Source organism: Lissotriton vulgaris, chromosome 9 (assembly GCF_964263255.1).
Source record: "Lissotriton vulgaris chromosome 9, aLisVul1.2, whole genome shotgun sequence".
NCBI lineage: Eukaryota > Metazoa > Chordata > Amphibia > Caudata > Salamandridae > Lissotriton > Lissotriton vulgaris.
In genome coordinates this window covers 761,451,359-761,476,118 of record NC_141697.1, presented here as the reverse complement: position 1 = coordinate 761,476,118, position 24,760 = coordinate 761,451,359, and the positions used below count along the sequence as shown (strand labels likewise).

The 24,760-nt window shown below is 43.2% G+C and overlaps 1 protein-coding gene across 1 annotated transcript in view; it reads right to left on the bottom strand.

Moving 5' to 3' along the window:
* Positions 1–24,760, bottom strand: part of LOC147692216 (WD repeat-containing protein 62-like) — an 846,473-nt gene that overhangs the window by 784,082 nt on the left and 37,631 nt on the right. The window contains exons 4-6 of the mRNA XM_086938490.1: positions 23,196–23,253; positions 9,070–9,240; positions 8,261–8,398 (exon numbers count right to left, since the gene is read on the bottom strand). Of these exons, the coding sequence (XP_086794616.1) occupies positions 8,261–8,398; positions 9,070–9,240; positions 23,196–23,253 (367 nt within the window). The remainder of the gene's footprint in view (positions 1–8,260; positions 8,399–9,069; positions 9,241–23,195; positions 23,254–24,760) is intronic.

Genomic DNA, 24,760 nt, shown 5'->3' with positions numbered 1-24,760 from the left:
CTGAAGAGAACTATAAGATCCCCGTAACCTGTGTTCTATAATTTATTTATATATATATATATATATATACTTTTTTTTTCCAAAAGATACCCCGTAATTGAAGACGCACTCACAGTAGATGTGTTCTTCATGAACTTTTATTTCCAAAACCGGCATTTTTCTTCCCAATAAATCTTGTAGCCTGACGCGTTTCAGAGCAGCTTGCTCCTTTCTCAAAGGCATGCTGGCAGTTCATGAAGCTTCACACACCCTCTCTTCCCCTCTGCATATTTAAATAGTTAATTACCCTCCGGTGGGTCTCTGTTGATTTGCGCTGGTGCTGCATGCTGGGATTCGAAGTATGTGCAAAGTAATTTTCACCCTCCAGTGGGTTCCGTGATTTCTGCCTCATTGACAGCATATTAAAACAGTTCTTTTAGCCCTCCAGTGGGCCTCAGGAATCAAAGCCGGTTTGTGTTTTGAAACATCCACTGTGCTTTCCTTGCGCTAATGAAAAGTTCAAAGCCTCAGCCCCATGTTTCTTTTAATGGAGGTGCAGTCTTCCACAGCCTGGCTGCCGTGTATGTATTTTCCAAAAGATGCCCCGTAATTGAAGACGCACTCACAGTAGATGTGTTCTTCATAAACTTTTATTTCCAAAACCGGCATTTTTCTTCCCAATAAATCTTGTAGCCTGACGGGTTTTAATATGCTGTCATTGAGGCAGAAATCACGGAACCCACTGGAGGGTGAAAATTACTTTGCGCATACTTCGAATCCCAGCATGCAGCACCAGCGCAAATCAACAGAGACCCACCGGAGGGTAATTAACTATTTAAATATGCAGAGGGGAAGAGAGGGTGTGTGAAGCTTCGTGAACTGCCAGCATGCCTTTGAGAAAGGAGCAAGCTGCTCTGAAACGCGTCAGGCTACAAGATTGTCATATGGTTACTGCGTTTCTATATATTGTGTTAAGTTAGCATGAGTTTATTAAATGTTTAAACACCATATTTTCCTTCGGCTTCAGTTTGCACATGACACCTAATTGTTATTGTAGCTTTCAACCTAGACGAAAGATGGGATTTATTTGAGAATAATATGTTATTGCTCTGATATCAGTCGTGCTTGGTACACTTGGTACAAATGTCTGCACACTGAGAACTGCACCCTCTAAGAATAACCTAACACAAGGTTGCTGAAGGCCTGATCCTCGCACCACATTAGACATAACACAAATAATGTTGCTGCCAACATTGGGCTCTACTCGGGTTTAAGATAGAGTTACAGGGAATGAATCAACACACTTGATGCTTCGCATGCAGAGAGCTGGTAGCTGTTGATGTGATCTGCTCCTACTGACCATTAGAGGTATGGGCCCGCCCTGCTAAAAACCCAAATGAGACCTTCTTAGATATAATATAATATGCTAATTAGGGTGCGCGAAATATAGGTGATACAGATTTCTATAGATTTTGCATTATAATATGCTATCACCGTTCGCTTACTATGGACTAGTGACTATGCTGCTAACTCTGATTTTTATAATATGTATGTTGATATTATATAAGATACTGCGTTTGAGAACTTTGCATTGAAAAATAAACATTTCAAACTTGCACGTGTGTTCTTTGCCTCCCAGTTTCGGTTTGTAATGATTATATAACGAAAGAGTGTTCATGTGTTCCACGATACCTGAGGTACCCTAAGTTCATGTTCTGGATTGTCTAAGTCATTGGGAAGTTATTACTACCGATGAGACACTGTAGCTAGCTAGGTAAGGGGATTTCCAAAACTAAGGTGTGTTTTGGGTCACCCTAACTCACCCAGGTTCTAGATCTCTGTGCACAGTTCTGTGGGAGAACGGAAACCCTGCTACAAGATTTATTGGGAAGAAAAATGCCGGTTTTGGAAATAAAAGTTCATGAAGAACACATCTACTGTGAGTGCGTCTTCAATTACGGGGTATCTTTTGGAATATATATATATATATATATATATATATATATATATATATATATATATATATATATATATATATATATATATATATATATATATATATATATATATATATACACAGTAATGTTGCAGATAAACAGCTAGCAGAAACCTTAAAGCTTTGTAAGCGCAGAACAATATCACAAATAAAAGCGAAGGGTAATCATTCCTAAGAAAAGACATAGTACATTTTGGATGAATTCAAAAGGTGTTACAAAAATAGTGAAGCCCGTGAATTCAAGAGATAAATGTGCCTATTTGAAAAAAAGACAGATTTGCCTATATTGGATTGTGCTGAAAGAAGAGCTCTAGAGCATCTGTAAAGAAAGCGATAGGCGGTTATGACAACGTTGGAAGGGTTCTAAAGCCACAGGACAAGATGGCTACTCAGCTCGCTTCTATAAAGGTGTTAAATCCTGTAGTGTAACAGATATAGTGTATGTGTCTCTATGACCGACACAACAGTATATGTGATCTTGAAACCCAAAAAAGAAATGCCCACTTGTCGAACTTAGACTTTAAAGTACTTGAAGTTCTAGCAGCTAGTTTAAAATGCTGGATGCCTACTTAATCCATCTCGACCGGGGGTGGGGTGGGAGTGCGTGGGGTCTAAAATGGAAGACAAATAGGAAACAACACAACAAAAGATTACAGCAGAGTACTCAGTCAATCAAGCTCTTCCTCATTTTTTTTTGTTTCATCGGTTTATTAGGTTTTTGATATAGATTGTACATGTTACAAGCATACACGTTGCTTACGAAAACAGAAGGTATATTCAGTAATCATATTATGCAAGGAGATACACCAGTAGGTCATCGAATATCATATACATAACCAATGTCCATACATCATTAAATCGTGCACCAGATACAGTTAAGGCATATCATGACATGGTGTCAAATCAGTTGATAGACATACAAAAGGTGTATACCCGCATATACACTTGTTTGATGCAACCATTGCTAATGACTCCTGTCAATCATGCTGTATTGCTAGGGTTGGTGATCAAACGACTATACATATTTCAGAACTCATAACGACAAATGATGAGGGGAAGGAGACGGGGTGGGCTAGGGTGGAGAAAGGCAGCACATGCCTGCGACAACCGTGCCATTCCCGCAGTTTAGATTCGATAAGCCTGTTAACATGATGCTACGTGTGGGTCTAAGGTGTGTGATATGTGCTACATATTCCAGACTACACTGTTTGCTGGTCGTGAAGTTGACCTACGTGTAGGCCAGGTTAGTTGCTGTTGGGGATGTCAGGCGGTCTTCCGAAGCTACTTCTAGTTGAAGCTCCGTTATTGCGTTCCAGGCGGCTGAAATAGAGTATTTGCGCAACCCAAGGGTATCTTCACTTAGCAGTAAAGCACCCTCAACTTTGGCCCAGTTCAGCATGAATTGAGACCAGGCTTTCAGTGTCGGGGGTCTTAAGCTTTCCAACGTTGTTTGATAAGCCTTTTGGCCACTACCAGACCAAGATCTAAAAATCTGGAGGTAGCTTTATGTTTCTTACTCCTGGCAAAGATCCCCGTCAGATCTTGTGGACAAAAATGGTATCACTCCTTGCCAATAGTCGTGTAGTTTTAGGCATGACCATAACATATGCAGAAGTCCAGCATCTATCAGTTTGCAGCGTGGACAACATACATCTACTCTATTAAAAAAAAACTATTAATTTTATCTGGGGCTTGGGGCTTGATATGCCCTGTGAACTATGTAAAATTGGATCAGTCTGGAACATAGCATTTCTGGGGATCTGTCTGGGGCTCTCCAGGATCATGGTCCATTTTTTTGGTGTTTACGGGCGGATGTGTTTGACGTTCCCTTGATATGTTGCCCCAGCGATGCCCCATTGTGGCTACCCAAGATGCATGTTTTAGGAAGAGTCCGGGGGGAACTCCCTCCTAGTCAGTCAGGGAAGTGAAATCTCATAGTGCATCCTCTGCATTTGGGTCTCCCAATGTGTATATATCGGTCTCGTGCCAGGCTGTAAGCTTTGCCATTCTGACTCTACCCCCCCCCCCCTCTCAGCATACCCAGCAGCGTGATGGTTGGTGCATATGGTGTGACAGGTCTAGTGAGATGTAAAGCCCGACTGAAACATTTCTGGGCTATCTGTACCAGGAAGGTGAGTGCGGTGTGCGGCCCTGTGCATGGATGAAAAATATATAGAAGTATCCACCGTGTATGGGGAACCACATCCTGCCGAGTCAGTGAGGTGTAGCTCTTCCACCCATTTCGCTACCGATTGTATGTGGGACGCCAGACAGCAGTGCTCCATGTTTGGCAGGATCATCCCTCCCTTCATCTGGGGTAAATAAAGTTTGGCGAGCACCACCCTGCAACGTGCGTTGCACCATAGAAGGTATGTAAGTGTTCCCTCCAAGAAGCAAAAAAAGGACGCTGGTAAATACAATGGAAGGTTAGCAAAATAATACAGCAGGGAGCATCACCAATTTTATGAGAGCCACCCTGCCTGCAACAGAGAGGTTAAGCGTTTTCCAAAATTCTATTTGAGACCTTAAAGCTAGATAGATTGCCATCCAAGATGTCCCTATCCGTGTGATATATTCTTATACGCAAGTAGCGAAACATAACCAGTTGCCAGGCCACTAGTGCACCATCAACCACCAGATGGGAAGCTTCTGAGCTAGGGGTAAAGGGAATTAAACATGATTTCCCCCAGTTTATGCCCAATCCTGACTACTTAGCAAATAATTTTTGGAGTGCGTTTGAAATGATTGAAGGTATTGCCTGTAGGTTCCTAATGTAAAGCAAAATTTCATCCGCATATAATGAAATAGCATGCGTTTCCTCCCCCAGTTGTATAACCCAGTGGTCTGCCAATTGGCGCAGGACTATTACCAAGGGCTCCATAGCCTAGGAGAAGATTAGCTGTGAAAAGGGGCACCCCAGTCTAGTTCCTCTTCCAATCTTTATGGGCCTTGAAAACAGGTTTCCTAAGCGAACAAGTATTGTAGGTGAGAACATGTTTTCGAGCCGGACGACCGCATGGAGACAGGTGCATTCATTCACTGTGAGATACACTTTTATCATTGAGCCTTTTTGAACTGATACAAATGCATTGCTTGGACATACATATTTTCAAATCAATTGGTCTAATACATTGGCAACAGTTATATGAAAACACAAAGCTTTAATCGTGAGCCCAGAAGAAGTCAGATTGTGGACGAAACGCGTTGGCGGTTGTAAAAAAATTCTTTAAAAAAAGAATATGAATAAAGGATGAATTTTAGTATCGCAAGATCACATCGACTCTTTCTTGGGAAAAAAAATTGTCATAAACTTATTTCATTCTGTACTTTTCACATTTGATATTTACAGTGTGCTGGGCTTTTTTGTTGTATGGTTTTAGAGAGACCAGGTAGGTTTCCTCTGGTTTCTCTATATTGGGACCTAGGTGATTGTGTCCCAAGCTCTTTGCACCTTGTTTTCTGTTTAAACCATAGGGACGTCAAGACTGGTGCGGGTATCTATGCTTTGATCCCCAATCTTGTACAATAAATATTGTAGTTGGTCCATACAGTAATTTGACCAAACTTTGAAAGTACAGTCCAAATCCTACTTTCTGTAGTACCGGAAACATACAGGGCCATTCAACAGTCTTAAAATCTTTTTCTAGCTCCAATACTAGGCAGCCCGCTGCTGGCCAGTCCCCTGTAGCATTTTGCATTACCCTAAAAAGCCAACGTATGTTGAGAGAGGTATTTCGGGCAGGGACAAAGCTGTTCTGATACTGATGGACCAGATGCGGAGTGACGGGCGCCAACCCTTCCTGCCAGGACACCTGCCAGTATTTTATAATCCCCATTTAGTAGCGCTAGGGGCCTTTAAGCGCCTGTTTGCGTGGGGTCTCTATCCGGCTTCAGGAGGGTAATCAGTGTGGCTTCTGTCAGGGAAGCAGGGAGACAGGCAGTATGCAGTGCTTCAGTATACATCCTAAGTAGTTGTGGGCTCAAGAGGTCGGCGTATGTTTTGTAAAATTCATGCAGGAAACCGTTCGGGCTGGGAACCTTGCCAGACGGTAATGCTTGCATTGTGCCTCTTACTTCCTCAAGTGTGAGCAGGCTGTTCGGATGTCAGAATTGGAAATCAAGAAAAGTTTGCACGTCTGCCTCAGACTCGTTCAATGCTGATCGGTATAGTTGAGTGAAGTGCGTGGTTAGCTCACAATGGATTTCGTGAATCAAGCTCTTCCTCATAGGTGTACATTACAGCTGATAATGGTAACAGGCAACTCACGAAATGTCCACTTAGACCTGGATGAGTCATTTTTTATATGTCAAACAAAAGACCTACCATGTAAATTGCCTTTATATCCAGAAAATTGCACAAGAGGTATATTGATGTCCTAAACTGCTAGAGGCAGATTATGGGTTAGGCCACATTGGCTCAAAACATGTCTTGAAAATAATTCAAGCCTTGCTTGGAAACGGACAAATAGAGACAACCATTGCGTCATTTAAAGGCTAGAGATTAATGGCTATTAAAGGGAGAACAGGACAGAAGCACATAACTCAAAAGTCTGTTGCTGGAAAGCTTTTGGGGGGAGATAGATACAATTGAAAGCAATGTGGATTATATCACTTTTACTAAGTCTTGACACCTTGTGTTTTCAGGATGTCTGGGCCACTGCTAACTTCACATTCCCAGACGCCAGCAAATACAATATCTGAGCTATAAAAATAGCCATCTGGAATAGAGTTAATCCATTTATGTGGCATACATATTTAATTTAGGGTGGTTAATGTCTCCTGAGCAGCCTCATTTTCTTATGAAACTAAATGGGTGGCGGTCTGAGACTTTGGAAAAATCCATATTATTGACCTATTTCAAATTAGCCCAAAAGAACTGTATGAAAATTGTTAAACAGCTAGTCAAAATCATATCCCAATTGAGAGAGAAGCAACATGAGGTTACTTTGTTAGTAACGTTTGATTTCATATAAACATAACCAGTCAAAAATGGGTAAGCATCAAAAAAAGTGTCAGTCACACAAAACAGGTACAAACCGCTGCAGTAGCAGTGTGTACTTCATTCAAACAGTCAGAGAGCATGCACAATCACTGCAAGCTTTCTTCGTCAAATATGATGCTTTGGAGACTATGTATAGTTGCCAGGAGTAATCTTACAAACTCACATAGACACAAATGCATGCACTAGCACAGATGCCACCCTCAAGGCCTCCCTATATTGCTTGGGAGCCTGCAGGAAGGCAGCAGGAAGAGGCAAGGGGACCTGTGGTGGTTAGCATCATTCCCACATCTGTTCCCATCCTGTGTCCGGACGATGCCTGCTTGCACTCAGAGGTTTGCTTAAAGACTCCAAGAATACAGGACACCATGTAAAGACCAGAGGATCTTGGGCCTGCCTTAGGCTACTCCCAGGTGCTAGTCACCTGTGGGAGATTAGAGAATACTGCTTGCGAACATGCAGCACCCTAAATCCAGGGCCAGAATAGAATGCATTCATAAATTTCAAGTGATGGCATTATGGTGGGGCTTATCCTGCGTGGCTTTGCCTGCTTCCCTGCCAGCAGGGCTAGGATGGAGAGCACATAAGTATCACATATCACACAACCCCCACCCAGGGTCCTGTTCAAGTCTGAAAAAGGGGGCATACTTTTCTACGTTTAAACGGGCTTCATGAGAACTTCCATACTTGAAAGAGGATATCTGGCAGTTTTTCTTGGGGAAATCACTCCCAAATAAATAGGAGTTAGGTTGGCTGTTTTGTGGGCATTGCAGGCTACCTTACTCTCAAAACCTCAACTGGGACCTTGGCGTAAGTGGACTTTCCTGCGCCAAAGAGGCTGGTTTTTCTAGTGGTGCTGGAAGATGGTCTGGTTGTTATGTGCGAACTGGAAAAACCAACTTGATATAACACTGTGCACAATCCTGACTACACAACCCAATAACCACTGTGTGATTGCTTGTCATGAAAGGGCGATTATATTGGATCCCTATTTCGCCCAATACGAAGTAAAAACATTCCAAAATAAATACATTAACTTTCCCCAATATGTTTCATATGAAGTTCATCAGTTTAAAAGAATACATTAAAAACAGCATAAAAAAATAATATTAAAAAACCGTGTAAAGACATTTCTAAAATGCGCTGCTGCAAGAAAAATCACCAAGTTTCAACTGTGCAAGTAGTGTCTGAGGCTTCGCCATCGTGCCAAAGCGTTTGCTCACTTTCAGCGCACAGAGGTCAATATGCTCGAAACTATACAAATTCTACTTTCAAAGGAAATTTACCTGAAACTCTTTAGATGCATCCAAGTACCAGAACTTGACGTGGCGGTTACCAACCGTAACAAAATAGCTACTGTCCTCGGAAAACGATACTCCCAAAACTTTGTTTGACACTTTGTTTTTTGCTACAACTGTTTCCTTCTGTGAGAACACAAAGAAGATATTTACAACTGTGAAAATGGAAAACCCAGACAAAAATCGGTAAATTAGATTAGATGGACAATGTCAGACGTTCTTTATCTTTGATATCCTCCTATCGGCAGAGAAAATGCACATCTATATTTTACTACCCTAGTACACAGTGGATTGGGTGGTAAAATACAGAATCTGAAAAGCCTTTGGGACTCAGAAGAGTCCCACCTACATCTAGAAGTTACCGAATCTGTAAATTTACAGATTCTGTAAATTTACAGATTCGGTAAAATTGGCCCCATACATCCCAAAAACCCATTTACCGGTCGGTAACGGCCGAAATCAGCCATTACCGTCCGGTAAATGGCCACCTACATCTGGCCCTTAGCTCTTTATTGAACTGGAAGTTGTCAAAGAGGTACGTTTCAAAATTGTGTTGCAAAGGTGGAAAGCGAGGTTTGTTTCCTTAGTTCTGAAGGTAGAGGGTATCAGACTTTGGGTGGCACCAGAAAAATCAAACGTTTTATCGCTACTTTACAAAAATTCAATTTTCAGTGTACTTACTTTTCTTGTCTGGAACATGCTGAGCTACCCACCCACACCTTTTATTGCTACTATGTGTCTGTAGAAAGGTCCAAATTCTACAAATGAATACTACGAAACAATAGAGGCTTTCTTACCTTCCAGTCCCACAAGTTAACAAGCATATCATGATGATAACCCACAGAGACAATGTATTTATTGTTGGGAGAAAAAGCGACACAGGACACTCCATATTTGTGACCCAACAGTTCCGCCACTTGTGTCTTCTCTTCTTTGTCCCAAACACGTACTGCTGGTCTGGACCCACTCTGCAAAATAATGGCACACATTTACCAATCATTTATCGTTTCCAATATTGCCAAAGAGATTTCTAGATTGAAGTGTTGCTTTTGTGTGACAAGTTAGACTGTGCTACTGCACAGAATGACCATTGACCTAACAGGTAATAAAGCAATGGCTCTATCAAGGTTTTAAACTATAGTAATGCACACAAGGACCCAAGTTAAGATTTTTAGTACATAAAATGATATCCCTATATTTCAGAGCACTCTACAAAACCTAACCATCAGTTCACAAGCTGTAATGGACCAAAGTGATACACTTCAACACAGATTTCTGCGTAAACCAAGATGGCATAGGTCTGCATGCCTGGATAAATCCATGACTCATAGCCTGGGATGCATCATCCTCATGTACTTTGACAGGGACACTCAACATGCTGTGTGCCCTTCAACCGTCACACACGCCATTCTTCATGTCCCAAACCACGAACACCTTCAAGCGCAGCCATGGACTCCAAAGAGCACCCAGCGACCTGAAGCAAATCAGAGAGCTTTATGACCTCACCAGGGGTATGAAGCGCTACATAAATAATTCACCATGGCCACTTAGAAAAGTGATTGAGACCTATCACGGTGTAAGGAAAGTACAAAGTAAATACCAATACAATACTTTTGATAATTTAAGCAAAGATCATGTCTATCTGAGAGGCAGGTATGAATCGAGTTTGCTGCCTCATTGCAGTACTCTGGGTAAACTTTTCCGAGATTTGAAATAAAAACTAATTTTCAGACTGGTGCGGCTTAGAATCTGAACAACCTAGGAGACTGTCCATTCAGAATACTTCTGCAGAGCAGTTTCAAGATTAGTGCATCACCATTACCGCGGTGACAGTCAATCCCACTTTTAAAATACAAAAACGTGTGTCATATTACCACAGTGCATTTTGTAACAGCCCGAACATTTGCAGCAATAATTGGCAAGAGAGAGCCCAGGGGTTTGCCTCAGCCTTTGTATATGTTACACAAGGTGATACTTAGGGCCTGATTACGAAGAATGTCCATCACTAAGGGATTGAGACCGCCCAACATGTAGTCGACGGTTTAACCGCTTATTATGATACAACCATATAAGCAGTCGGAACGTTGAAGTTTTCCATTGCAGCATGTGCTTCGGCCCGGAAAAGGGCCACAGCACAAGCAGAAGTAGAGAAAGGCATGTTTGCAAGCACCCATGTACCATGTGGTGCCTGGCACATGGTGCCTGGAAGTTTCGGGTGATATAGCAGTGGCATAGGATACAATGCACACACTTCGAGGCTCAAAAGTTTCTTTTTCTAATGGCAGTTTGAAATGTCACGTAGAAGTCAAATCTATTTTGAGCAATCTTACAAAGAAAGAATGAGCACAGTTGCTTTTTATGCAACTGTTTGAATTACCTAAACCAAAAGCATTCAATCATGCCTGTATTTTCTTATCAGCCAGCCAAGTAAAAGGGTACCACAGCGTGCAGCTTCTGTCTTTTTAGATGGTACTATGGCATTACTCTATCTTTTTCAAAACAATATGATCTCACTTGACATCCTTCTTTTATCTATTTTATTGTTCAGTTAACAGTAGACAAACTAACTATGTTACCTTTTTCATGAAGAAGTTAGTTAAACTTTTCTTTGGTCTTATCAAACAATGTTCAATGTATTTACTGTTGCACAATCAAAATTTGGCCGATTGCTCTCTGGCAATCTGGATCTTGGAGCAATCTGAATGATCATATCTTGGGAATAAAAACAAGTGCATTACCTAACAAGCTGGGAAATAGTGGAGTGCATGTCACTGCTTAAAACAAGGGACTCTTTACAGAAAACACAGGTTGCATACCAAATAGAATTAGCAGAAGAAAGGAGAAAATGCTGCATCTAAACTTTGGAGAGTTTTTTTTCACTTATTGCTCAATGCAGTGATTACTGCTGGCTGTAGATGGGTAGTGTAAAGCAAGTTCCTTGGTACAATAAAGTCAAATTAAGAGACTCCCAATCTGTTCTAGCTGCATGAAGAAATGGAGTGTGATGAAAACTGCTGATTGAGAGAGTCAAAGATTAACCAAGTCTGGCAATTTTATATCAGTATGCAATTTAATTGTTGTCTTGACAGAAGCACCTTAATGTGAACCAAACTTCAATTGATAGCTAATTAAGTTGGAGGAGATTGAGGAAGATATGCTCACACCATTGAGCATTAATTCAAAGAACAGCAAAGTCAACTTCAAGAATCCCATGGATAGAAGGCTCTAGGGGGTTTTCAAAAGATGAGGTCAATGAAAAGTGATCAAGTGCTTGTCATGGGAGAACAGTAACTATCATTTAGATTAGACGTTATTGAGGAGGCCGAACAATCGTGTGTTGCTCAAGTGGGGCATATCGAACAGAAAGGTATTGTATACAATTATATGAAATTAGGCTGATCTTGAAATAATGTGTTTAGGGGAAAATAAGACTCAAACTACGGAAAGTCGAGGAGGAAGAGTAATTTCAGCCTTTATGCCCAATAGCAAGAAGTTGCTCACATGATTACAGACCTCAAAGCTCAATTAACAGAGTTAAAAAATATCGTAAGAACATTCTCATCAATGATCCCTAAAACATCTATAAAGATCTCCGATGGGAGCTTCAATAGGACAGAGAACAAGGACCTCGCAATAATTAATTTCACTAACAGAATTACGGTAGGTGTTTCTGCATCGATGAACCGTTTAACAATCCCATTGGTCTCCAATTCTTTGGCACACGGCCAACCCCAAGTTAATTTAGGAAGCACCGCTGGTGTCTATGTTGCCCACTTAAGGAGGATTTTTTCACTCAAACTCCTCCACCAGTTTACAGCAAAAGGAACTTCCATTATCCATCGCTAGCCACCATTCAAAGTGTTGGCATTGATACTAGCTTTCACATCAATCGAGGGGACAGATTAATATTGGTCTTAGCCCCAGTGGTTACCAGGCATCAGTGGTGGGAACCGAGTATATGATTAAAGTGGCTAATTTGCCCCTCTCATCAGAGAAAATTACGATATGCTGGCAACTATATGAGCTGCTGATCAGAGGGGCTCGTCAGTGGCCTGATGTGATATGTTCAGACATACTAAAGGCCACAGGTTATTCTTGGATGCTCTTTTTCACATTCCATAAACTCCCTAATGCAAATCAAATTTAAGCCCCCTCAAGGAGAACTGCAACATACAGTACATAGGAATCCATGTTAAAAAAAAAGAACAACATAGAATATGGATAGGAGTGTGAATTGGCATATTTTCGTCATAAAGAGAATCACAGGAGAAGAAACACAATACCATATTAATTACAAATACAGCAGATTGTGAGTCCAGTCTAGAAAATTGATGTCTACCTAATCCTGAATTATCCAGGAAAGTTACTCCAGTAAGGCTGAACATTTCAAGTATAAAATCAAAGATCCATGACAGCTACTAGGGTCAGTTTATTGTTGGCTTCGATTTTTGCCTGATACAGCAAAGTTCAGCAATAGGTCCCCTCTTTAGAGCAGGTATAAAATTTATTTAAAACGAGGACTTGGTTCCAATACAGGGTGGGCCTCAAGTGGCTGGTCTATTTATGTATATCAAAATCACCCTTCCTTGCCCAATTAAATAGATTAGCATTAACTCTCACAATACATTGGATGTAAAGATTTATAGGAGCCAAGAGCAGCAACTCTTTTACTTACTGTGTATAATTGAAGAATATGAATTCAGAGGAATCACACACACAAACTACTCTACAGTGGCCTAACATTCAGTGACACACATACATTATCATCAGGGGAAAAGTAATACAACATTTGAGGCATCATTGGTAACTACGTACTTGGCTGCGGGCAGGGATGCATTTTGGGTGTTCCAGAATTACCTGGTCCATTTAAAACACAGCTCTTCTCTTCAAATGCTAGACACAACACTCTCTAATGGCCTACCTGCCTATAATGGCCGCTATTACTCAGATTCTTAAAATACACCTACATTTAAAAGTAGGACCTGGGGGGGTGGTCAAGATGGTGCGTGGTAGGACGCAAGTCTGTGTCCCTCCGGCGCCGCCGAACTTAAGCCTTGTGATAGCGCCGATCCGTGGAGCCATCCACCCCAGATCTGGTCAGAAGAAACCCAAGGGGGTGCGTAGGGCACCTGCACGAGGCTTGTGGACCGCTGTAGAGGCTGCGCTGCGGACTTTGAGCCTTGTGGGCTGTGCGGCCTACCTGGGACTGAGCTGCACCTGGTGAAGCATGGGCCCCATTGAGTCTGGAAGCAGCAGTCAAGAGACTGCTCCACCCATCGTGAGGCAGGCCCGGAGGCATTTGAGACATGGAGGCGGGGGGCAGAGGAGGTGCCTGGCGAGAACTGCTGTCTGCTGGTGAAGGAGGCGGCGCGGTGTGAGCGAAAGCGCGTGGCCTTCAGTGATCTCTGTTGCGTGAGGCCTGGACGTTGGAGCTGTGTCTTGGTCCGGCCCTGCCCCGCGAATGGACCTTTTGTAGAAGTGCTGCGGCCTGGTTCCAGCGGGGGCTGCGATGTGGGTGCCGGAGAGCGCGGCCTTCAGTGACCTCGGCTGCGCGTGACCTGGGCGGTGGAGTTGTGCCTGAGCCCGTTCCTGCCCCGCGAGCGGACCCTCCGTGAACGCTCTGCAGCCTGGTACAGGCGGGGGCCGCGCGGGTAGAGCTGATCAGCGCAGACCTCAGGGACACATTGCCATCTAGGCCTGCACTTGGGAATCCTGTCGGGGCTGGCCCTGCCTTTGAGGTCAAGCTGTGGAGACACCGGGAGACGCTGTGCGGCTGTGGGTGAGGTGAGGAGCAGCAGAACTGTGCGGGCGCTTCGCTACTGTGGTCCGCAGTTCAACTGTGTGCGCCCCCGGGCTGCCGCTGGGGCCTGGAGTTGTCCCCAGGGCCTTGGGACAGGCGGTCCTCTGCGGAGGCCCAGGCGGGAGCCGTGACCTTGTGGGGAGCCGTTAGGAGCGAGAGAGGCTGGGCCTGGGTCAAGACTGACAGACCTGGATGGAGTTAGCCCACTAAGAGGTGAGGAGCAGTGAGCGGCGATTGGGGCCTTATCGGTCCGCAGTTCGGCGGGCAGTGGGCGAACAAAGCTACTGGCGAGGAGGGGACTGCATGGTGCACCGGGCGGCGTTTTGCGCCTAAGTGAGGAAGCTGCCATTTCAGGAGTAGCCACGGACTTGCGCCCGAAGGGACCATGGTGCGGTAGTGGCGTAACTTGTAGGAGTTGATTTCACAAAAGAGAAGACCCCACTGAGTTCCACGAAACAGGGTACTGTCGACAATTTAAGTCAAAGGAAAATCCCTGGACTACACACGCTTTTCTCCACACTCTTATCTCTCATTCACAGCGATCCTTAAAGCAACACAATTATCATTATGTATCAGGCCAACACAGAAATATGACGTTTACACTCTTCGTGTTTGATTAAGATATTTTTTCTTGGGTTAAAATTCAGATCACTGTCTGAAAGGCATCATTAAAAACTTATACAATGTTGTCAAATTTGAGCAAATTAATTACAATGTTACATACAAATATACAATAATAAAAAGACAAACAAATATTAAAAATTATAAACATTCAGTTACCACAATTTCATAGTGCATAATAAACCACAAAAACAACCCCTACAACCCGTAGGTAAAAAGTATTCTCTACTACTGTATTATCCTGACCCAATATCCTCATACGATTTTGAAAAAAAGGGATAAAGATCACAGTATCCAAAATCAAGGTATATCTGCTATTTAATTTGGGTTTCTGTTGGGTTCTATTTATCTGTGCGTCGACGCGTTTCGGTGTTGTCTCACTGATATGTGAACACCTTCAGGACAGCAAAATTCATGGGGTTCATCGTTTATACATATCCTTTCTGTGTATGTAAAACAATAATAAAATACAGTTAGAAAGGAGCTCTCTGTCATTCTCTACTCCTTATGATCTAAATTCTAATGCACATTTCTCTCGTACTCTTCTTCTTATAATCTAAGTTCTGTTATTTGTTTCTCTATTCTGTTTCACCACTACCCTCAGACCTGTTTTTTAAGCGAAACATTTTTCTCACGGGAGAGGATTTTATTATGCAATGATCACAACACAATTACTTTAATACAACACATATAAAAAAACAGGTAAAATTTGCCTCCGTTATATTTCAGTGTTGGGCTTATATCTAACCCCACATGTATTCTACTCATTCACTCTAATTCAGAAACTCGCCTTACTTACATCAGAGGGAAGGGTGGCAATGTTTAGATTCCTTCCTTGTACTTTTTCTTTATCGATCTATCTCAGACTAATGATTTCCGATACAGATAGATCTCCCTGTAGGGTCAAAGTACACTTTTTTTGGTAATTGGATTTCTGGATCCCTGGGATTATTGTCATTAGCTATTTCCAGTTTTTACCTTTTTTTGGTTCAGGGCAGCATTTGCTCACTCGAGGGGTCTCCGCATCAGTCCCTAGGCTTGTTGCTTTTTCTTTTTGGTCCGGTGCAGTGGGTTATTCTTCAGGGGCTGGGGTTTAATTTGAGGTCTATGTATCAATTCCTAGGTCAGAAATGCGCGCAGCAGGGTCTTATGCACAGTTCCTTGGTCGATCAAAGGGTATTTGCCGTTCTGAATAGTGTCTTTATGGTGCTCCAATGGGTAAAGATTTGAAGATTGTAAGTTTGAATGTTCACGGGCTGAATAACCCAGTGAAGCGCGCTGCAATACTCTCTCTGCTAGAAAATTCAGATAGCGATATTTGCCTCCTCCAGGAGACTCCTATGTTGTCCAAAGACACTGCGCGCTTGAGTGACAGGCGCTTCCCAAAGCAGTTCTGGTCCGCGGGGCCGTCCAAAAGTAATGGAGTGGCTATCTTATTGAGTGCGCGTTGCCCATGCAAGGTGGTTTCGATAGTGGCAGAAATAAAGGGCAGGCTATTGGCCATTAGGGTGCAGTGAGGGGGAATCACATCCGATGTTGGGCTCTCTCTATGCCCCTAACGAGAACCAAGAACCTTTCCTGCTTTCCGCCTTATCAGAAATACTCACTTCCCCGGATGCAGTGATATTAGGGGGGAGGATTTTAATCTTGTTATGAACGCGAAGCTTGACAGGTTGGGGCAGCGATCACACCAGGCTGGGGCTTTATTCTTGGGTGGTAAGGGGTGGTTGGAGGACAGTGGCTTGCATGATGTGTGGCAGTGATTTAGACTACACACATTATTCTGCGGCACACAAAACATATACACAACTTGATCATTTTCTAGCATTCACTGCCCTTAGGAGCACTCTACATTCCTCAGAGATAGCTTTGCGCTCCCTCTCTGACCATGCACTTATTTCTGTCTTGCTTCCTATGCTCCGCCCCCGACCTTTCCCCCTGGTTGGAGACTGCACAACAGCTTGCTGTATTCTGAGGTGACAATTCAGCGGGTGCGTGACACTATAGTGCAGCATTTTCAGGCAAACCATGATGGGTCCACTCCTCTTTCGGCGGTGTGGGAGGCTCTGAAGTTGGTGACACGGGGTGAGTTTATAGCGATTGCGGCAACATACAATACCATGCGTAAGGAAAAGCGTGAAGAATTGGAGAGGGAGGTGGGTGAGCTAGAGGCGATCCAAAAGCGTACGGGGCGCGTGAGTGTGGCGAGAGTTGGAAAAGCGTAGGCATATGCTAAAACACCTGTAGTTAGACAGAGCAGAGCACGCTCTTCTCCGGTTGCGCCACAAATTCTTTTTGAGTAGCCATAAATGTGGGAAGATGTTGGCCCGTAGCTTGCGTGTTCAGAGGCAAGCGTCCTTGATCCAATCAGTGAGAGACCAATCTAGTGTGGATCAGACTGCTGATGATCGGACTGTTGAAGCGTTTTGCAGCTTTTATCACCTCTTTTACACCGAGCAAATTCGGCCCCTGCAGGATCCAGCCCCATACCTGGCAGCATGCAAGATAACGCCTCTCCCTAATTCAGTCTCGGAGGACCTAGATTCGGGTATCCGTATAGAAGAGGGGATTGCTGCTATCTCGAGGTTAAAAGTTGCAAAGTCTCCGGGTCCGGACGGCTTCTCTGCTATTTTTTTTATAAGACATTTTGTGTGGAGCTGGTTCCTTTTCTGAGGAGATTGTTGAACTCTTTCCTCGACACGATAGACGTGACGCCCTCTATGTCTGAGGCGGCGATCTCAGTCATTTTGAAGCCGGGGAAAGACTCACGTTTATGTGGGTCCTACCGACCAATTTCGCTTCTTAATATGGACGTAAAATTTTTGCGGGCATTTTAGCGTTGCGCCTTAGCCCTCTCATGGCGGATATGGTCGACCCCGATCAGTCGGGCTTCATTCCCTCTAGACAAGGGGAAGATAATTCCAAAAGATTGCTGCACCTTATCAATAGTACTCATCGCTCCCGGAAGCCGGCCTTTCTTTTGTCTATAGACGCAGAAAAGGCCTTTGATCGGGTCAATTGGGAATATCTGTTTGCAGTTTTGCGTGCGTACGGGTTTGGTCCCAACTTCCTACGCTGGATACAGTGCCTATATGTCTCCCCCAAGGCCTTTGCTCGGGTTAATGGCTGTAGATCGGCCTCCTTTTCTATCGGCAGGGGAACACGGCAGGGGTGCCCCCTGTCCCCACTTATATTTACGCTCTATATGGAGCCTTTTGCTCAGCAGGTCCGCGCGAACCCAAATGTGGTAGGTCTCAAAATTGGGACGGACGTGCATAAACTTAGCTTGTATGCAGACAATGTGATCCTCTCACTAACTCAACCACAGAGGTCCATACCCGCTTTGTTTGACGAACTCACGGCCTTTGGGGGCATATCAGGTTTTAAGATAAATATTGCGAAATCGCAGATCTTGAATGTTTTTGTTCCCTTTGAGGAGGTGGAGGCATTGCAGCTGGGCTTTACTTTCCAATGGGTGCCAAAGGATATAGCATACCTAGGGTTCAAGATTACCCTGACAATTGCTAAGACAGTGTCGCTGAATTATTCCTCGCTGCTGGAAAGCACGGCCAAGGCGCTGGACGCCTGGTTGCGTCTCAGGCTGGCATGGTTGGGGAGGGTAGCGGCAGTGAAAATGACAGTGCTTCCTCGCATCTCATACCTTTTCCAGATGCTCCAAATGACGCCACCCCCTGGGGCGCTTAAGAAACTACAATCCCTTATTACTAAGTTTGTTTAGGAAGGTAGGAAGCTTCGCCTCTCCCTCAAACAGATGACGGCCCGAAAGCACAGGGCGGTCTGGGCCTCCCGCTTGTTGAGGGCTGTAATCAGGCAGTCTGTTTGCGCTATTTGGTGGAGTGAAATAGGCCACTGTCCAGCAAACACTGTAATTTCATGGATCAGTATGTTGCGGGGGGTGAACATCTGGCGGCAGTTGTGATTACCATGAAAAGATAGGGCGTGGGGGCTCTACTCCTCCCCGGTTACCACGCCTACCCTGAAGGTATAGGATTGGGTAGGTTTATGAAAGGTCTGGACATCGTTTCTTTCGCCAATGACTCCTATCGTCGACAACCCAGACTCCCCCCCCTCCATCCCGGGTCAAAGGTCGGCCGTATTTCAGAGGTGGCGCAAGGAGGGTAGTAAGAGGGTTGGCTCCCTTTTTGATACTGAGGGCCTGATTCCGTTTGCAAGTTGCGAAAAGACTACGGCTTACTACCCCATTATGCATTCCCCTACAGTCAGCTTTTGCATTGGGTTACTAGGCCCGCCAATTTTTCCCGCATGTCCCATCCACTCACGACATTTGAACATTGGCTGGTGCGAAAAAAGGACGAACGCAGACTTATATCGGAACTGTACGCCATGCTCATGGCACGCTCTGCGCGAACCCGTACCAAAGCTCAGGTGCGCTGGAAGACCGAACTGGGCAGGCCCCTGACTCATAAAGAATGGGAACATGTACTATACAGGGCACACCACACTGCACATAATACAGTGGGGGCATTGTCTGCCTTTAAAGTGGTTACATATTAGTATTACACGCCGGCGCAAGTCCACGGTTTGGGCAAACACAAATCCGATCTCTGCTGGCGGGGATGCGGGCGACGGGAACACTGGTTCACCTGCTTTGGAACTGTCCGAAATTGGTACACTATTGAACGGCAGTCCTAGATGATATTGACGAAGCGTTTCACATCACGCTGCCTTGCGCTCCTGAATATTTGCTCTTAGGTCTTTCTCACCCTAAAACCTTTCCATTGAAATCTATCCGAGGTCGACAGATTGCACTGGCGCTGCTTGCTGAGAGGCAGGACATTTTGGCGAAGTGGGGGACATCATCTGTGCCTGAGAGTTTGGATTGGATACACCGCTTGCGGCAGTTTTTGGCGATGGAGTGTATGTCGCTCAGTGTGGAGGGTAGGGGCAAAGAATATACGAAGCTGTTGGCCCCTTTCCTGCAAATACTCACAAAAGATTTGAGAGAGGTGACCTGTCCGAAATAACTGCAGATCCTTAGACTTTAACCGTTGGAACCCCTTATCAATACTTAGAGTTCTGTTTGCAGCGCCGGATATGTATACGACTCAGTCCTTGGCCGAAGGATTTAGCGGGTAAAGTGGAATTGGTGCGGAGAGGGATGGGGGTGAGGCAGGGGTGGGGAGGGGTGTTCGTGCTACTTTTGTTTTAGTTAATGTTGTTGTGTTGTAGTTTCCCTTAAAACGGATAAGGTATGGCTGTTAATTACGATTGCCTCTTCTGCGGCCGGCCTCCGGGTTGTGGGCCACAAAGCTGTGTAAACCTGTGTAACGCTCCACTCTGCCGACCTTGTGACTTTGGCAGGAAGCTGTGTTCATTCTACCTGGATCCCGCACAATAAAAATGATTAATTCTAAATGTGGGAGACATTAGAGTAACAAAGATTACATACTATTAGATTCATGGGTTTAGGGTGAAATTATCAACATGGCTGTGATTCCTAGACAAGAGAGTGATTATGACCCTCTGGCTCTTTATTTGAATGGTGCAGTGATTAGTGACTTATCTGATCATTGCAAAATAAGAGCACAATCTAGTCATCCTGTTAATAGAAGGAATGTAAACTGGGGAGAGTTAATACAACGTCCTATTATAGAATTGATGTATAGAAGTCTACTCCAAGTTCTCTCCTTTTTTTGCCAAAACGTGGCTAATCCATAGCTGTAACTTGAAACTCGTGCCAATTTTATTCCGTATTAAATGATTTTTTTCTAAACAACATAAAAAAGTCTCTAAAAAGGTAGACAAGGAACAAATGAATGGTTCAATAAAGATTGTCGAGCAGCAAAGACTTTCCTTATTAACAACATTATGTTTAGATTCAGGAGGTTAGGATTGTTTAGAAAAAGAAGCTTAAAGAGGCTAATATAGTTTCGGAAATGGGTTTGTAGAATGATCTATAAGAAGCTGCCATTTCTAAGGATACTAAAATATTCTGGCATATGGTAGCCCATGTCAGTCATAACAAGAACCCCATATTCCATGAGTGGGTCAGACACTTAAAAGGGGTGTACACAGCAACATCTGAGGGAAATACTAAATACTACTGAAGCTCCATTTATAATCCCGATGCCACTTCTGTATTACCCAAAACGTAGTGCTTGGACCCTAGAGGAAATCATCCTCTTTGCAATTCCTCCCGTCCTAGCAATGCATGATTTTCTATATTCTTCAATGTCTGATCCCTATTCAGCTGTATGTGCCCAGAGGAGAGGGAAGGCTCCTGTACTAGATAAAATTCCGACAGACATGTACAGTCAAGAGCCCACTGTCTAGGTACCAAACATTCAAACATTAACGCTCTGTCAATGCTACAACAGCTGGTACCCAAATCCCCACCTTGAAGAAAGGTGCAAGATAATCCCAATTCATAAGAAGGGTTGTCGTAATGTCTATGGTAAGTATCGCTCCATCAGCCTGATTGATAACATCTAGATGATTTCCTTTAAATAAGTCCTTGTCGTACGGACAGCCTAGATGTCTGATAATGAGTGAGATCCTCAGCCATTTCCAGGCAGGTTTTAGATGAAGGACTAACGTGGTGGACCAGGTTTTCTTATGATTAGATTAAAATCTATTAACATTAATGGAGGCAACCTTTATATAGACAGGAGATCCAGATGCTATTGGAGACGTTGGACTCATTTTGTACTATTCAGGGTCTAGAAATCAACACTCTGAAAAAGTGTATGCCTATTAACCCCCTTAAGACCTTTAGAGACAAATTAATGTTCAGCAAAACATGTCTGGAGAGATTCTCAGAATTTGACTCCCTTGGTGTCAAGCAATCACACTCCCAGTCATGGTCATCCCAAATTACAAAGAGTGCCATCTTGCCGAAACGTATAGCTACAGCCATAGTTAGGTTTTCCAGGAATATTACCTCTCACCCTGTGTTCCTATTGATTAAAATCTACCGAGCTCAAGGGGCTAGCACTGCAGTGCATGGTGACTCTGAACTCTTGGGGCACTACAATGTTGATGTCTTTGTTGCTACTGAAATGTTTATTAGAAATTTGCAGAGAACCCTGAAAATTACTTTTTAATGTCCCCTGTGACTTAATTTGACCGGTAAACCCATTTTTAGGCTTAATAAATTGAGACACATTCTTATTTGGATTTGGTTTACTAATGAGCTGGAAACGTACAGGATGGCCCTTCGAGATATCTTCCAAAAATCGTATGCTCCTAACCTGTCTTGGATGGGGTACATTAAAATCTGTACGATAACACTTGATCTGATTAACTACTGGTTTACATCTACTAACTCTGCCTCGCGTAATATTGTGAGAACAAGATTCTGGTACTGAGAATGAGAGACGCTTCAGACGGCTCCATCAATTGGTAGACTACTACGTTTATTCCTCGATGAAATCTGAACCAATTTTTCACAATTCTTAAATTATGTGAAACCCGATACAGCAAGATGTTTGCACATAAAATTGAGGCTGGGAACTCTTCCATTAGCCTCTTTTACTACTAGATGGAGGAGACTATCAACAGAATGTAAACAGAGTTTTGCTTGCCATCTGGTCAAGGAAAGAGAGGAACATTTGCTGTTCTTTTGTGCAGCCTATCTAAGACAGAACCGGGTGGAGTGTCCTTCCGGTCATAAGACATTTTTAAGAATCGCTGAGAATTTGAAAATATGATACAAGGCCTTCAGTGCTATTTTCTGTTCAAAATTACTAGAATCAGCTTGGCATGTGAGATCTTGAATTCTGAGATTAGAATTCCAGAGATAGATGTTGACCATTCTGTTAACCAAATTTTAAAATGACTCCGTTTTTATTGCTTGGATTTTATTCTTATTGTGTACAATGTATTTTTTGTGGAAACCAAAATTGTAAATATGGGTGTTCTTTACTTTTTTCAATGGATTTTATCCGATGTGACAAATCTAATACAATAAAAATAACAGGGCTGCCGTGGATCAGCATGTCTTTGTCATGATGGTATTTATCAGAGATGTTTTAATTGAGGTGGCTATAGTCTGGGCCTCTAAGAATTGATTACCAGTTGTTTTGAACATATATGCTCCAACACTGGGGAAAAAAAGATTCAAAATTAGCAGCACTGACCATCATTTTCTTATGCGGGTCTGAGTTCATCTGCTCGGATATGATCTGCTTCGTGTGTTGCTGAATTAAATTATATTTACGACTAAATATGATCAATGCTTGCTGATCCTATTCAAAAACTTGAAAGATCGTCAAGGAACTAACGTTGCTGGCTTATGATTGAGTGTGTGGTTTGGCATAGGGTTAGGGATGGCCATCTTTTACCGCCCTAGTCAGATCTGAACCAACATCAGACCTGCATCATAATTTGTAAGCTTTGTTACAAAATGGTGAGCCAACCAGCTGCTTACAATTCGGGTTTTCAGCAAACAGATAAGCGTAAACAACAGCAATACATTAAGAAACACAAAACTGCATATATTAATAGGAGATTAAAACTCACCTCTCCAGTTACAATATATTTTCCATCTGGTGAGAAAGACAAAGCGCTGAGTGGTTTTCTGAAATACAAACATTTATTGTAAGAAAATATCCAAGCCAAGCATTCTAAAACTATATTAAATATTATTCATTTATGAATACAAAAAAGGAAACCCTACTGTCGTATTTGAAAAGTTATATTATCTGAAAATGTGAAACACACTGGCTTATTTCACTTTTAGTCTACCTTTCTGAAGTCAACAATAGCTAGTAGAAGTAATGCTTTCAAGGTAAATAGAAAGTGTAAGTTGCCTCATTTTCACATTTCCTTCAGCTGAAATTCCTCCTGTGTATATATTTTTCTGCTACCAAATTCTGAAAACTCACTATGTGAACTGATGAAAACATTGACTAAGCAAACTATATTTTATGGATAGCATAATCTAATGTTTTAATTTTTAAATAATTACACTGTCTTCTGAACCTTAACTATTCCCCCCACACTACACTGTTCTTGCCACGTTAACGGCTTCACCAATCTATCTGCACCTAATTGACTCTTAATATACTTCACACAATAAGCAAACATGTCAGAAACGATGTGTTAAACCAATACGATGAAAATCAATACTGTAACACCTTTGTCGTATTCACATATGCTGATGTCTAGTGACTTATAATATCAACTGTTGCTACAAGCTACAGAAATGATGTAATAACTCATGTAAATGTTTACCAAAAACCAATAAAACAGATTTAATAAAACAAAAACTATGCCCCCCACCCCCTACCCAACTTAAAAGTATTCCTGATTGACTACACGAATTGAGTGAGCCATGTTAAGTTGAGGACGACGCTGGAAAGTCCCAGCCTGGACCTTCTTCAATGCAGGTTGAAGAAATCCACTCGGAGGCTGGGCGAACTGTAGGTGTGGGTTCCCTTTCGGGTCGTGGTAGTGTCCATTCTTATTTTTAAGTGTTACTGTTCCAGGAGGTGGGTGTCTGAGTCCGTAGAGGTGGTTCAGTCAATTGTGATTTTGTGGATGATCGCGAATGCTCTGCCAGGTTTGTGGGTGCAGTCTTGGTGTATGATTTTGTAGGCATGCAGGTTGGCTGTGGCAATGTCCAGTTTCGATTCTGGGTTTAGTCAAGTTTCGGTCAGCAAGAGAAGGTCAGGTGCGTTGCTGTTTAGGAGTTCCCAGATTTCTGTAGAATGTTTTTCGAGTGAACGGATAATAAGGAGCATAAAAGACAGATGGCGTGGGGGGGGGGGGTTGGTGTTGTGCATCTGTTCAGTGGCTTCTTAGGTTCCTTGGTGGCAGCTGTGTCTGCGCTGAGGTGTCGCAGTTCAAACTGCAGTAGGAGCAGGTGCAAAGTCCTACCATGGTGCATGGAGAAGGCCGGTGTGTGGTGTTGAAGCCATGGAGGGTGGTGGCAGAGTAGTAGCAGCGTTTGTTGGCTCTGGTGTCTGCAGTGGCTGGGATAGTCGTCTTGCGAAGGATGGTGTGGAGGCTAATCCTCTTGGCTTTCTGGACACTTGGGGGAGGGGGGTATCCTGTTGTGACCCTACCTGAGATAAGTTACATTA